Source organism: Vitis riparia, chromosome 18 (assembly GCF_004353265.1).
Source record: "Vitis riparia cultivar Riparia Gloire de Montpellier isolate 1030 chromosome 18, EGFV_Vit.rip_1.0, whole genome shotgun sequence".
Classification (NCBI taxonomy): Eukaryota; Viridiplantae; Streptophyta; class Magnoliopsida; order Vitales; family Vitaceae; genus Vitis; species Vitis riparia.
Genome location: NC_048448.1, coordinates 38,196,040 through 38,208,572, shown reverse-complemented (window position 1 = coordinate 38,208,572; position 12,533 = coordinate 38,196,040). Strand labels below are relative to the sequence as shown.

Sequence of the window (12,533 nt, the reverse complement as noted above, 5' to 3'; positions counted from 1 at the left end):
AATAATCTGAAATGTTGTTATCTTATTTTAAAAAATAATTTTTATGATTGTATTTTAATTTTAATTATTTTCTTCATTTATATAATTACTTTTCAAAATAACTATAAATGAAAACAATTAAAAGCATTGAAAAGAATTAAAATGTATTCACACAAAACATATTTTATAAAACATGGTTTCTTTTTTCCATTTTTTTTTTCTTTTTTGAAAATTGAAAACAGTTTTTCATAAGTCTCTGGTGTGCTTTGTTCTCTACATTGACACTCTCGTTTCTCTCAGTAGCTTTGTAGAATTTTCGTTCAAATCCTGAATTTGCAGAAGAATCCAACCACGTTTCTCTCTTTCTCTTCAGGTTTTTCAGGAAACTTGGAAAGTGTGGAGAATTGATGTGTATTTGCAATCTTAAATCAAACGGTACATTTCTTTCCATTTAGCTTTATCTCTCTACAGTACAACTTGATTGGGTGAGTGATCCGAATTTTTTAGTGATGTTTTTTCTGTCGGAATGGCGCAGATGTTGGGACGAACCCCTGAAAAATCTCTGTAGGAGAGCAGGTGCGCATTACCGCCATTCATGCAATCGAAAATGACGTTGTCGCAGGTTCTCTCTGTAGCTTAAGGCTGTGAGTGTGATTTGGAAAATAGTGATTTTCGAATTTTGATTTATTTGGCCTTTTTTTTTTTTTTTTTTTTTCTAATTTTATGATTTGCTGCAATTTTGTGAATCTTCCTTCAATTTTATGAGTTAGTGCAATTGTGTGTTTGGGTTTTTAATTATGTGATTTAGATTTAGGAAAATGGAAAGTTGTGAATTCTGAGTTCTTTTCTCTCTCTTTTTCCCTCCTTGAATCGTAAAGAATAGCTAGAATGTTGTTCCTGACTTCAGTGACCTATTAATGAGGGGCATCCTCTCTATGAACATAGGGTCTGGCAATATCAAAAAGGCAAAATCCTTGATTTGATAAAAAATAAAATAAAATAAAATAAAATAAAAAATAAAAAATAAAAAAATTGCAAATAAGGAGTATTATCCACATGATAGTGTTAATTTGAGAAAGAAAATGTGTTAAGTTGTTCAAATTGCAGACTACAATGGGTTAGCATGAGGACATTGAAGCTTATTCAACAAGAAAGAGTACCCGACCTGTCTGCCCACTCATTGAGGAAAGCTGATTCAAATTGCAAACTAAAAAGATGGAAGTGCACCTAGTCTTATATATACCAATCAGCCTTTTTCTGCAATATCACTTACTATAATATGGTGTGGAGACAACAGATGGAAAATTACAAGAACAATAGGTTTAATTCCCAATTTTACTTAGATTTTTTGGGTTTTGTACATTAAACATTTCTGATGTTAAAATAAGGGTCTCTTTGCTGTTTGTTTTGAGTTGTAACATTGGATCAGTACTCACAAACTTCACATGGATGTCAGAGACTGTGAATTGGTATTTTCTTACCTATTCCACCTTTTTCTTTTTAATGAAAAATGAAACTTCAATGTAGCAATGGACTCTGTAGCTAGCTGAAGGTGATAAACTCCAGAGAACTGGATATTGTCTATTGAAAATTGTCCATTCTATATCACCTGTTTGGGTTCTCTTGCACATATTGTCTTGTGTTCTTTTTAAATGCTTGAATTAAAGAGCGAGGCTGAAGAATAATATTTCATTCTTCACTGAATACTAGTCAACAAGTATTTTAAAAGTGACAAGCTGATTGGATCTCATGTTGTTTTTATGTTAAATGTAATCCAGAATTTCCTTTGGATATTTTGCTTCCTCTGAAGTTAAATTATTAATAACAAATCCTCTGATTTTGATGTTATTTAGACTGCTGTTCCATCAAATAATATCATAACCCACTTACCGTATTCTTTTATAGAACCATTGGAGATTTATACTTTCCCTATAATTTGGATTCAATCTAATGTCTGCCTAATTGGCTCTTGAAATAAATATGATCATTTAGGTATTTACAGTGCATTATCTTTTTGTTGCTCTTTCATAACAATTGAGTTCTTGCTTTTTACTGAAGAAGTTCCTTTAACTTGCTGACTAGAATTTCACACAGGTCAAGGATAAAACTGTTGAGTCAATAGGTGATACTGAAGGTATGACCTCTAGACTTCTTTAATATGTATTTCTTCTGTATTTCTTAATTTAAAATGGCCTTTGCAATCAAATATTTCTGTAAGGTTTTATAGCCATAGTTGACGGGGCATCTGATCTTTAATTTTGGGATGCATTTTGCTAAAGCAGTTAGTGGTTTCTATTGCCAAGAGGAGACTTGATTCATGCATGCACATATTACTTGGAAAAAAGGGAACTACCTGCATTGACCTTACCCTTTTAACTCATCAAAAGGACCTTTCCCTTTTGACCTGCTATATGTTGCACTCATCCCAAACTTTCAAGATTTTTAAAAACGAAGAAAGAGCTTAAAGCACCATATATTTATTTTTCTGCATGCATATCATATCCAAACTTGCTAGAGGGAGGACATGAGAGAACCTATTCCAACATACAAGACCATTTTATATATCTTTCTTCATTGAGCAAAACACTGCAGTGAAAATCCGGATCGTCCAATCATATTAATTTTAATGAATAGATATTCATGTGGTCCAAATTGCAAACTAGGACATTCTAGTGTTGCTTTTACAAATGTGCATGCACAGTATGTACCTATGACTTTTTCCCTATAAGTATTATTTTAAATGGGTGTGTAACTGTAGCCTAAGCTTAAGACAATGGAAAAAAATGAATATGGAAGAGGAACACAAAGCTGTCTTATTGATAAAGCTGGAGAAGCTGAGTATTTGCACTCTCTGCAGGGCCAAATTGAGAAAGCTAACATAAATGCATTTAGCTACTTGACTAGATAGATGTTTATAGAATTGACTTGGACAGATGTTTACAGAATTGAGAAAAAGGCAAACTAGCTGGGTTCCTAGTAACAAAGATCTTGACTAGACAAATGTTTATAGAAGTGATCCAGCATTGTGCTTTATAATGACTGAAAAACCATTACTGAGAAACAACAAAAATTGAAATAGCTTAGCATTGCGCTTTGCAGTGATTGAAAAATCATGACTATGATCAATGAAAATCGAATAGTAAGCTATATCAAGTATAAATTCATTGATTTCTCCAAATTTATATGTTCATATTGCAAAAGACAGTTGTGCACACATGTTAATTTGTCTTTTCCATATGGAAAATGTCCACTGATCCATGGATGCCTCTTCTTATTTTCAATGTATTTTTCACATGCTTGAATGTCTTTGTAGAGCTAAACACAAGGTAGAATTGGATCTTTGTGCATAAAAAAATGCCGATCAGTTCCATGATCTTGGACTTCTCCAAAGGGCTGGAAGAAAACTAGCACTAGTAGTTTGGAATCCATTACATGAACATATGGAGACACTGAATGAGTAAATGTTTTACTCAGATGCTCAACACTAATAGATGCTCAACAAGCATGAAAGAATTGATAGACAATTGGAGTAACTTGTATATTGTTTCCATGAAAACTATGTTAGGCTTGGTAATGCCCTTATCTGATGCTATACATATGCTGATTGAAATAATGCATACATACAATTACCTTTCCGTTGTTATTTGGTTTTTAACTCTAATACTTGAGGCTGAAATATATTAGATGTGCTAACTTTTATGATTCATCACAGAAAAAATATCATATGAGAGTGTACACACATCAAAGCACAGATTACCTCCTGGAAGTTAGACATTTCATTTTAGGTGCCTTATAGTCTGAGGAATGATGTAAAAAAGTATTTCACTATGCACAACTTGTAATTTTATACACAAGTTTAGATATATATATATTCTTCTTATATCAGGTATTCAGATTTAGGCTTTTACAATATATATGAAATCTACATGCATCAAAACATGAAAAAGGAAAAAATATAGTATAAAGGGGAAAACAGATCACTTGATCCCGAGAGTCAGTAGAGCTGCTGAGATATTAAGAGCCTCGTAACCCTCCTCCACAAAGGCAATGTTCGGACTATCTTGTGGGATCATGTCCTCCCTTTTGAAACTCTCTTCATTGCGAAGAAGCTTCTCACTGCCATACTCCACTAAACCTCTGAGAATGATGGTCTTGTGCAGGCCAACAAGCAGATCTTCATAATCTGTATCCCCTTTTTCCCCAACAAACACCACCATTTTAGAAAGGTCAATTCCCCATCTAACTGAAAGATACCTGCAGAAGACATAAATGCAAAGAGTCATTAGTGTTTTTTATGTGTGCCATATGTATGGGAAAAAGATCTTACCTTAGTGCTTGGGCCCTTGATGCAAATAAGGGTACCACATTCAACCTTGATGTAGCATGCGTATAGACAAGGTTGCAACGGAAGCCTCTCATCCGCATCCTTTGGCGCAAGTCATCAATTCTCCGAGTCTGCCATTCATTTATTTAAATAGGATCAAGCAGTGCATACTAGCCTCTACAAAAATTTTCATAGGAAATGGTTAGCAACAATCTTACCTTAGCTCCTGGTTTCACTCCATAAGAGTAGCACCTAGTACTACACACACCTGCATACTCCACAATGTCATCCTCAGCCCCCCCTTCTCCCCGAGCAAGCCTCGTCACTACTGATCTAACATTCTCACCAGGCCACCGATACTCCACGTGGGCTTCATACTCCAAATCAGCTATCAAATCCCTCCATGGATAGTAAATTTCACTCCCACTATTGCAAACCAATGCATCGATTTCTTCTAAGTTCACTTGGCAACACCTTAACTTCTCTAATATCTCCTGTAAACTCAAACCAGTCAACAATACAAATCCTATTCGGTTTAAACCAGAGCTTGTAGATTTCATCACATTTTTTATAATTGATGGTAATCTCTCAGTGCAATCTCCATTGCTATCATAACAATCTGCTGCTATTACAAATAGCCCTTGCCTTCTTCCTGAATGATAGCTAACACTAGAATTGCCACTAGAGGAAGCCATGCGGGTTAGAGCTTCAATGAGTTCTTTCTGTCTAGTTGCTACATCAAGCTCTCCATTAAGCTTGAAGTCTCCATCAACAGAAAACTTTAGAGAAAGGTCTTCTAAATCCCTTAGGGAGTCGCTCATGGGTTCTTCAATACTAGGTATGATCCCAAGATGGGTGTTGGGGTGCCGGTTCCGGCAATGCTCAACATGGGACAAGTAGTTACGACAGTGTTCCGGCCATGAAAACCGGTGGATGTTCTTTAGCCCATTTTTACGGCACTCAAACCATAAGTTCTTATCAGCAAGGAGCTTTAGAAGGGCATCTGCTATGCCTTTCTGGTCATGTGGGTCAACAAGGAGGCCATTGTTGAGTGCCTGGTAGATTAGAGTCCCTTGTTAGATAAAACAAATAGGTATGTAGAAGAAAACTAGTGAAGGTCCAATATATAAATTCTAATGACCATGGGTCAGGATCTAAACAAGCAAAATCCACAGGGTTGCTAGCCCAATAATTACCTATACTAGTCTAAAATTTACCTTGATAATATCCACAGGCCCACCGTTTTTTGTAGCAACAACAGGTAAACCATAAGCAGCTGCCTGTAAGGCAATAAATAGATTAGAATAGCAATCAGGAATTCATTACTATTCTTCTGTTAGAAAACTTTATATAGGTCAGAATGTTGTAGATTCATTATTATTTAAGCTAATAGGCTGCGAAGAAACTCAAGCTGTACCTCTATAAGTGTGAGACCAAATGGCTCCACAAGAGCAGGGTTGATAAAAACTCCCTTCAAAAGAAACCCGCCACAGAAGTGTTACTGTTAGGAGTTTGTATATCACAATGAAAAGACAAAACAAGAAGGTTAAGGCATGGAAAACCATAAGTAGGAACCTAAGCGATGATATGTGGGTCTTGCTATTGACACAAAAAAGCTTAACCAAGCCATTTACACATAGAGATGATGGACCTTAGTTTTTCCGTTATCTTCTCCATCAATTCATATTATAAACTTTTAGCTAACCATTACCAACATCAATTGTTTGGATCGTAGTAGCTCTATTTTGGATCCTAGTATCACAAAGTAAACCAGGGCCCACTACTGTTCTATCATAGTTCTCAGTGTGTTGAATGTTCCACAGGGGTTATGAAATTCACCTTGGTTTTAGCAGCCAACCTATATATCTCAGGAACTTCAGACTGTTTGTGATGCTTGGGATAGGCCACTTGACCATACAAGTCATACTTGTCTATGAACTTGAGTGCTGTTGTAAGAACAACTGAGCTGCTGTTTGACATTTCTTCTATGTCATCTCTGTTACCTAGAATCAAAGTCTGCAGAAACAAGACGAAATCAACAAGAAATTCAGCTCAGAATGAATGTTAAAATTGTATTTATTTTATGTTTGGATAATGAGAAAAGGCTTAGAAGTGAAACTTTTTACCAAGTTGGCTAGCTCTCGGAGCTGTCGACACTCTCCAAAAGCCTTGAGCAGAGTGGTGACATTTTTCTTAGGATCTGGCCGGGACAGTGCAAGTATCATGGGCTTGTGTGGATTTGTGAAAAACCGCATAATCTGCATCATACTCAATTGAATAATTTCTCTTCCAGTTCAAGGGATTAACAACAGAGGATGCAAAATAAAAAAAATAAAAAATAAATACAACTAAAAGAATGTCTACCTCAGACCAGATTGGAGGTAGATGCCTTTTGTTTTGAGTTTTGTCAGAGCCGATTAAGGACTTGAGGTCACTGTCACCTTCTGAATCTTGGATTTTAACATAGCTGAAGTCCATCCCCGGTGGAATAACCTAATTCCAGGAAGGTTCGTACCATTTGGTTTAGTTAGTTAAGCTATGGTTCTGAAGGGTTATCCAATTTTAGTAAAGCGATGCCATTTTAGAGCTCGTTTTTCTCTACCTTAGGCACAACTAGGTGCAGTTGGTTTTGTTATTTTAGTTCATTGTTGTGAGCATAAGAAGTAAAGAGAATGTCCATACCACCATCCTAGGCATGTTCCTTCCAAAGCAACTCACTCCTCGACGTCTCCTAACCCGAAGCTTCCTCTCCAACTTGAGATCAAACCCATCATACAGTCCCCATTGCTCTTCAATCTCTTGCCTTGTGCTAGTCACCACCATTTCAGCTGCATCCAACCCCAGCTCCTCAGCCTCAATTCTCCTCATTATCTTGTAAGTTGAATTTATGTCCTCCCTGGATAGCCTCCCTTGTTTGAGTAATTGCTCAAATTTGTTCCTACCCAATGAATGTCCAGTTAGCACCATTGGCACATTCAAGGCCCCAGACAAGTGTGCTGCTACCTCCCCAGCATCAGCATAGTGACCATGAATGACATAAGGCCATATCGGCTTCCCTGCATCCACTTGTTCACCCAAAGCTCTTGCCATGTTCACAATGTGGCCTAGAGCCCCATCCACAAATTCAGGTATGTATGGCCATAGTGACTCTTTTGGTATGTACCTACATCAAAGTTCTTCTCATTAAGCCCATGTTTTCACCTTGTAATTACTCTAAAATCACAATGAAAACAATGCCAATATTGATGATATAGTTACCTATCACGAGGACCACACGGGATCCGGATAATATACGCTCCACAACTGCCCCCACCATCTGAGGGGCATGACAACATCTCAATGGGCTCACCATAGCTTGAGTCAACCTCTGTTGAGGTGATTTGTCTAGTGAGGAGGTCCACCCGATACACTCCCTTCGTATTTGCCAGAGCCCTCGCTAGTTCTACAACATACTTCACCTGGAAATTTCAACAAGACACCAAAGTTAGATTCATTTTTAGGCTCCAAACTGAGATAATTTAAACACCCTCTGGACTCAATTTGCGTGAGATTGGCCTTGAGTTATGTGAAATAAAGCTTTAGTTATTTCTATGTCACAGAAGAGGACTCTTATACAACTTACTTGACCACCTGTATCTGAATCTCTTCCAAGTTCCATGTTTTCTCCACGTACTAACCCATGAATACTACACAAACAATAAACGTTATTTCTCAAAATCACATCATATTCAAAACTTTTGGCATTGTACGAGTATAGAGAGTATCTCATTTATATCACCATCATGATTCACATTCCATTTTGGTGATTATGCTTATGACAAAATACTGTGTAATTTACCTGATTAAGATAATATATAAGTGTCTGGACTTGTCATCATCTGACCATATATGCATATCGGAATTGATTCTGGTCATTTGCTCCTTGACTGGTTCTATTTGGTTGGCATCTCCTTTCTCCTTTTCCCCTTCAGAGAGCTCTGAAAGGTCATCAGCAGCATCATGGCGACCTTGCTCCCGCTCAAGACGCCGCTTTGTAAGCCTCTGTGCATCATCCCATGCAATCTACAAAACATAATACGTACTTCTTAATTCAAAAAGTACATAATTTAGAACTAAATTTATAGACACACAAATACAGAAGATTAATGTGGAGGCACTATAGCTCTTTAATACCAAAAGGGGTGATTGTTTTAGAATGAAAAATGGTGCGTGCAAGACTTTGTGGTCCTATGTTTTGTCAAGTTTTGAAGCAGCCCAGACCAATGGCCTGTTAACATTCAATTTCATTTGGTTCATGGCCCGGCTCATGCTCAACTCTGACAAATTCTAGGACAGTGAAGCACCTAGAGAGCTTGAGACAAACCTTGTCAGAGACAAGGATTTTGCTAAATTTTCTATAGGGCTATGCCAACTGTGGCCCAAATTCACCAATTGAAGCCTTTTTTTTTCGATAATTCAATGAAATTTTGAAGCTAAATATTTATATATCGTGATTGGTCAGATATTTCTTAATATAAAGAGCAAATGGTAAGAAGTGTGGAAGGGGGACCTGCTTCTTTTTGCGAGCAAGATGCCAAATGCGCCAGCACATATTCTCAAGCCTGTTGCTCCTATCACGTGAGTTCCTTGTTGCTATCACCTGTCATTCACAAGTTATTTCCTTTCATTTCTCCTTTTAATTAAAACTTCTTAATAACATCAAAATCCACCCCCCACCCCAAACCAAAAAAGAAGAAAAAAACCCTGGATGATACAACTCCCATCTCTATTATTGATATTTCTTTCCCTTCCTTGTCAATTTTCCATGAGTCCATGTTCAAACACATTTTGTTATGAAATTTGTGCTATAAAGCATAACCCTAAATCACAATTTGTTTATTTAGAATCTTTCTATTTTTTGCTTAAATTGGGTGACTGCCAAAACTTAGAATAGGTATAGATAAATGTTTTAGACCCCCAACTTTCCTATAAAAGGAAATGACCTGACTTGAAATAAACCTCTTACTCTTTCCCCCTCAATAAATTTTCAGCAGATTATGTTTACTCTTTTGGAATGAAGTACTTTTTAACTGTTTTATTCAATAACACAAATATAAAAAATATACTTAATTATAAAAAACAGATTCTTTTCTGGGTCAAAAAAGGACAAGCTTTACATCAACCTCACTATAACCTTTATGTATATCATATATTTTTCTTTTAATTTTTTTTTTTTGGAGGGGGGGGTATGCATAATTATTTACTTTAGATGGGATGAGACACTTTTAAGGATAAGAAAGTTGAGTTTGTTTTGAATAAAGGAGAAGATATGATGCCCATGCAATCCCATAACAACTGTAACCAAATTCTATGTGTATGTATTCTCACTTGAAGACAGTGTAGGTCACTTTACAAGGTGCTAAATATCTTGATATAAGTATCTTCTTTTTTAGTACCATAAATTTAAATTAACATATATTTTACTTTGATGAATGAAAGAATCTAAGGGTGGTGATAGTGGTGGAGAGTGGGGACAAACATGGTGATGCAAAGCTATGGATTCTCTCCATTGCATTTTAACCGTCTTTGGCTTGAAAACAACCCACCCATAATTTGTCTACAAATTAAGGGATTAAAGTCAATATAACTTAACATACAAACACTTCATTAAGGATGATTTTGAGTTTAACAAAAATCAAATGATTAATGTCAGAGCTTCGACCTTAACGATAGAATACAATGTATAAATATTCTTGATTTTATGAAAGATTATATCCATGTCTATTAATTTTTTTTTATTTTCTCTTATTATGTTTTAATAAAATATATATATATTAAATTCCATAAAATTAGTAAAATATTTTGGTTAGATTCTCTTAAGTGACTTTCTAATAAAGTATCATGAATAAGTATTCTTAATTTTGAAAAAAGTTATATCACATCAAACTTCAATTATTATAAAGGAACGGAAAAATAGGGAAGAAAAAAACAGTTAGGAAAAATAAAAAACCAGACAAAGGATTATGGAATTGAAAAAATAGGTGAGAGGAGAAGCAAACCTTAATCCATGTCCTGTGGAGATCAGATTCATCAAAGCTATTAACAACTTCTTCTACAAAGTACTTGGTGGGATTAAACACCTCCTCCTTCTCCTTCTCCTTCTCTTCCAACCTTCCAATTCTCACCTTCCCCTCAACAAATCTTCTCCTCCTACTACCATTATTCTTGCTGTTGCTCTTCTCATCACCATCATCAACAACTCTCAGCCCATTTCTGCTACTTCCGGCATCCAATATCGCTTCCAAGTACCCGTTAATCCATTCATTTCCAGCCATTTTCCCACCCCTTCTCTGCTTCTTGGTGAGAAAGAGTGGCTTTGAGAGTCTGCAGTGCTTTGAAGAGAGGTAGAAGAGAGCGTTGGCTCTTTATAAGGCTTGAAATGTCTATTTTACTATATATTGTGAAAAAAATTGACTTAAGATGTGAAGAGATTAAATAACTTGGATTGGGTTGCTTTGGTTCTCTGTCTCATCATTTTTTTTTTCCTCCCTTGAAGAGCATATTACTCAAACATCCTTATTCTTGTATTATTCTCTACAAGACACCTTATTCTTCTAATAGCCTCCACCACCCACCATACCTTTCTTTTTAAGAAAAAAAAAATTATTTGAACAACTTTTCAAAAAAATAAAGGGCAAAATTAATTAAACACATTGAACGGTTCATGTGGTGGAGAAGGGTTAGCCTCTTATATTTTATAATAACAATAATAATAATAAAGCTAATATGGAATATTCTGTGTATTAAGTGTGTTCAAAATTTTTGTGGTTTGACACCAGTGATTTGTATGCGCAACAAAGTAATAATAGTGTCATTGTTTTTTTTGGTGGTGTTAGACATGGCATTGTAGTGTTATATATTCTTTTGGATATTCTTGGATGAGAATAGGAGAATAAAAACAATTTTTACGTGGTGTATTCTATTTTTTTTTTTAATTATATTTTTAGTCTGAATATGTTTAAATTTACCTTAAATTTAACTAAAAATTGATATAAAAGTATCATTGAGGTGAAGATTTTAAATGGAAGTTAAAATTTGAATATTTGAAAATATATTTTAACTTTAAAAAAATGAACAATAAAACAATGAAATTGATTAATAGTTTAGATAAAATAAATAAATAATAAAAATTAAAAATTAAAAATTAACCTAGTAACTATTTATGGGAACAATTTTCTATTCTTCGGAATTAAAAAAAAAAAAGATAGGAAAATATTATTAACAACTAGAAAACAGAAATTATGGTATGTTCATATAACACTTTAATTTGTTTTTAATTATTTTAACTTATTTTTTATGATATTTTTAAAATAATTATATAAATATGATTAAAAATAAAATATTATATATAAAATTATTTTTAAAATATATTTAAAATATAAAAAATATATTAAAAATATTTTAAGCTCTTATTAAAATACAGTTTAAAAAATTATTCTTAAAAGTTGGTTTTTATAATTGCTTTTAAAAATCTTCAAATTAGTTTTTTTTTTTTTTTTTTTTTTGTATGCTACAATGCATTTCAATGAAAATAACAAGCTTTATGTCTTTTCAAGCCCCTAAAACCCAATTTTCTTTGCTTTTGAATTTCTTCAAACTCCAAACGATAACAATATATGATCTCAAAGAATAACAATTGTCTATAAAAATTCAAAAGTCTCAAGTTTAAATTATGGAAAAATTGGAGGTGACAACAAAAAATGTAAGAAGACATTTTCACTTGTGGAGAGCCCATGATAGATGGGCCCATCCTCCAACAACAATAACTAATTGAGAGCACCTTTCGGTTGTACATGGAGATGTATCTTTTCTTTTTGTTTTTTTTTCTTTTTCTTTTTCTTTTTCCTTTTTAATGGTTTAATTGATCAATACTAATGAGATTATTTTCCTTAGCAAAGATAATTTCTCATAAACGATGAAATGTATAAAGATCATAAAGAGCTCTAATAAAGAAGCAAATTCATATCAATACAATCTTCGTTCATTTTATTTATCAATATTTATTCGGTTTTAGATTTCTTAAAAAAGCTAAATCAATAAAAGAAAATATACACAACGAAACCATTTTTAAATATATATATATATATATATATATATATATATATATATATAATGTGAATAAACATCACATCAATGGTTCATTGGAATCTGTGTATCATTTGCACATTCATTTTCATGGGCTCAAGTCTAC

At 34.2% G+C, this 12,533-nt stretch overlaps 1 protein-coding gene and 2 long non-coding RNA genes across 9 annotated transcripts; 2 read left to right on the top strand and 1 right to left on the bottom strand.

Annotated features, from left to right (window-relative positions):
- Positions 1–227: 227 nt before the first annotated feature.
- Positions 228–3,773, top strand: LOC117907983. Of its 7 annotated transcripts, none has more exons than XR_004650104.1 (4): positions 228–414; positions 515–601; positions 2,074–2,113; positions 3,692–3,773. It is a non-coding gene; the product is annotated as an uncharacterized LOC117907983 (long non-coding RNA). The 7 variants fall into 7 exon arrangements; XR_004650108.1 differs by having other exon boundaries at positions 515–623; XR_004650103.1 differs by lacking the exon at positions 3,692–3,773 and adding an exon at positions 3,293–3,622.
- Positions 3,774–3,807: 34 nt separating this feature from the next.
- LOC117907982 (probable sucrose-phosphate synthase 4) lies at positions 3,808–10,719 on the bottom strand. Its single transcript, XM_034821685.1, has 14 exons — positions 10,342–10,719; positions 8,853–8,942; positions 8,142–8,365; positions 7,926–7,989; positions 7,562–7,761; positions 6,986–7,466; positions 6,668–6,796; positions 6,430–6,561; positions 6,143–6,319; positions 5,721–5,774; positions 5,521–5,583; positions 4,522–5,358; positions 4,307–4,434; positions 3,808–4,233 (listed from the first exon to the last, which is right to left on the bottom strand). Exons 1-14 carry the CDS (start codon positions 10,615–10,617, stop codon positions 3,957–3,959), a joined length of 3,132 nt encoding a protein of 1,043 aa, XP_034677576.1. The 5' UTR covers positions 10,618–10,719; the 3' UTR covers positions 3,808–3,956.
- On the top strand, positions 8,251–9,744 carry LOC117907984. Its single transcript, XR_004650110.1, has 2 exons — positions 8,251–8,336; positions 8,805–9,744. It is a non-coding gene; the product is annotated as an uncharacterized LOC117907984 (long non-coding RNA).
- Positions 10,720–12,533: the final 1,814 nt, after the last annotated feature.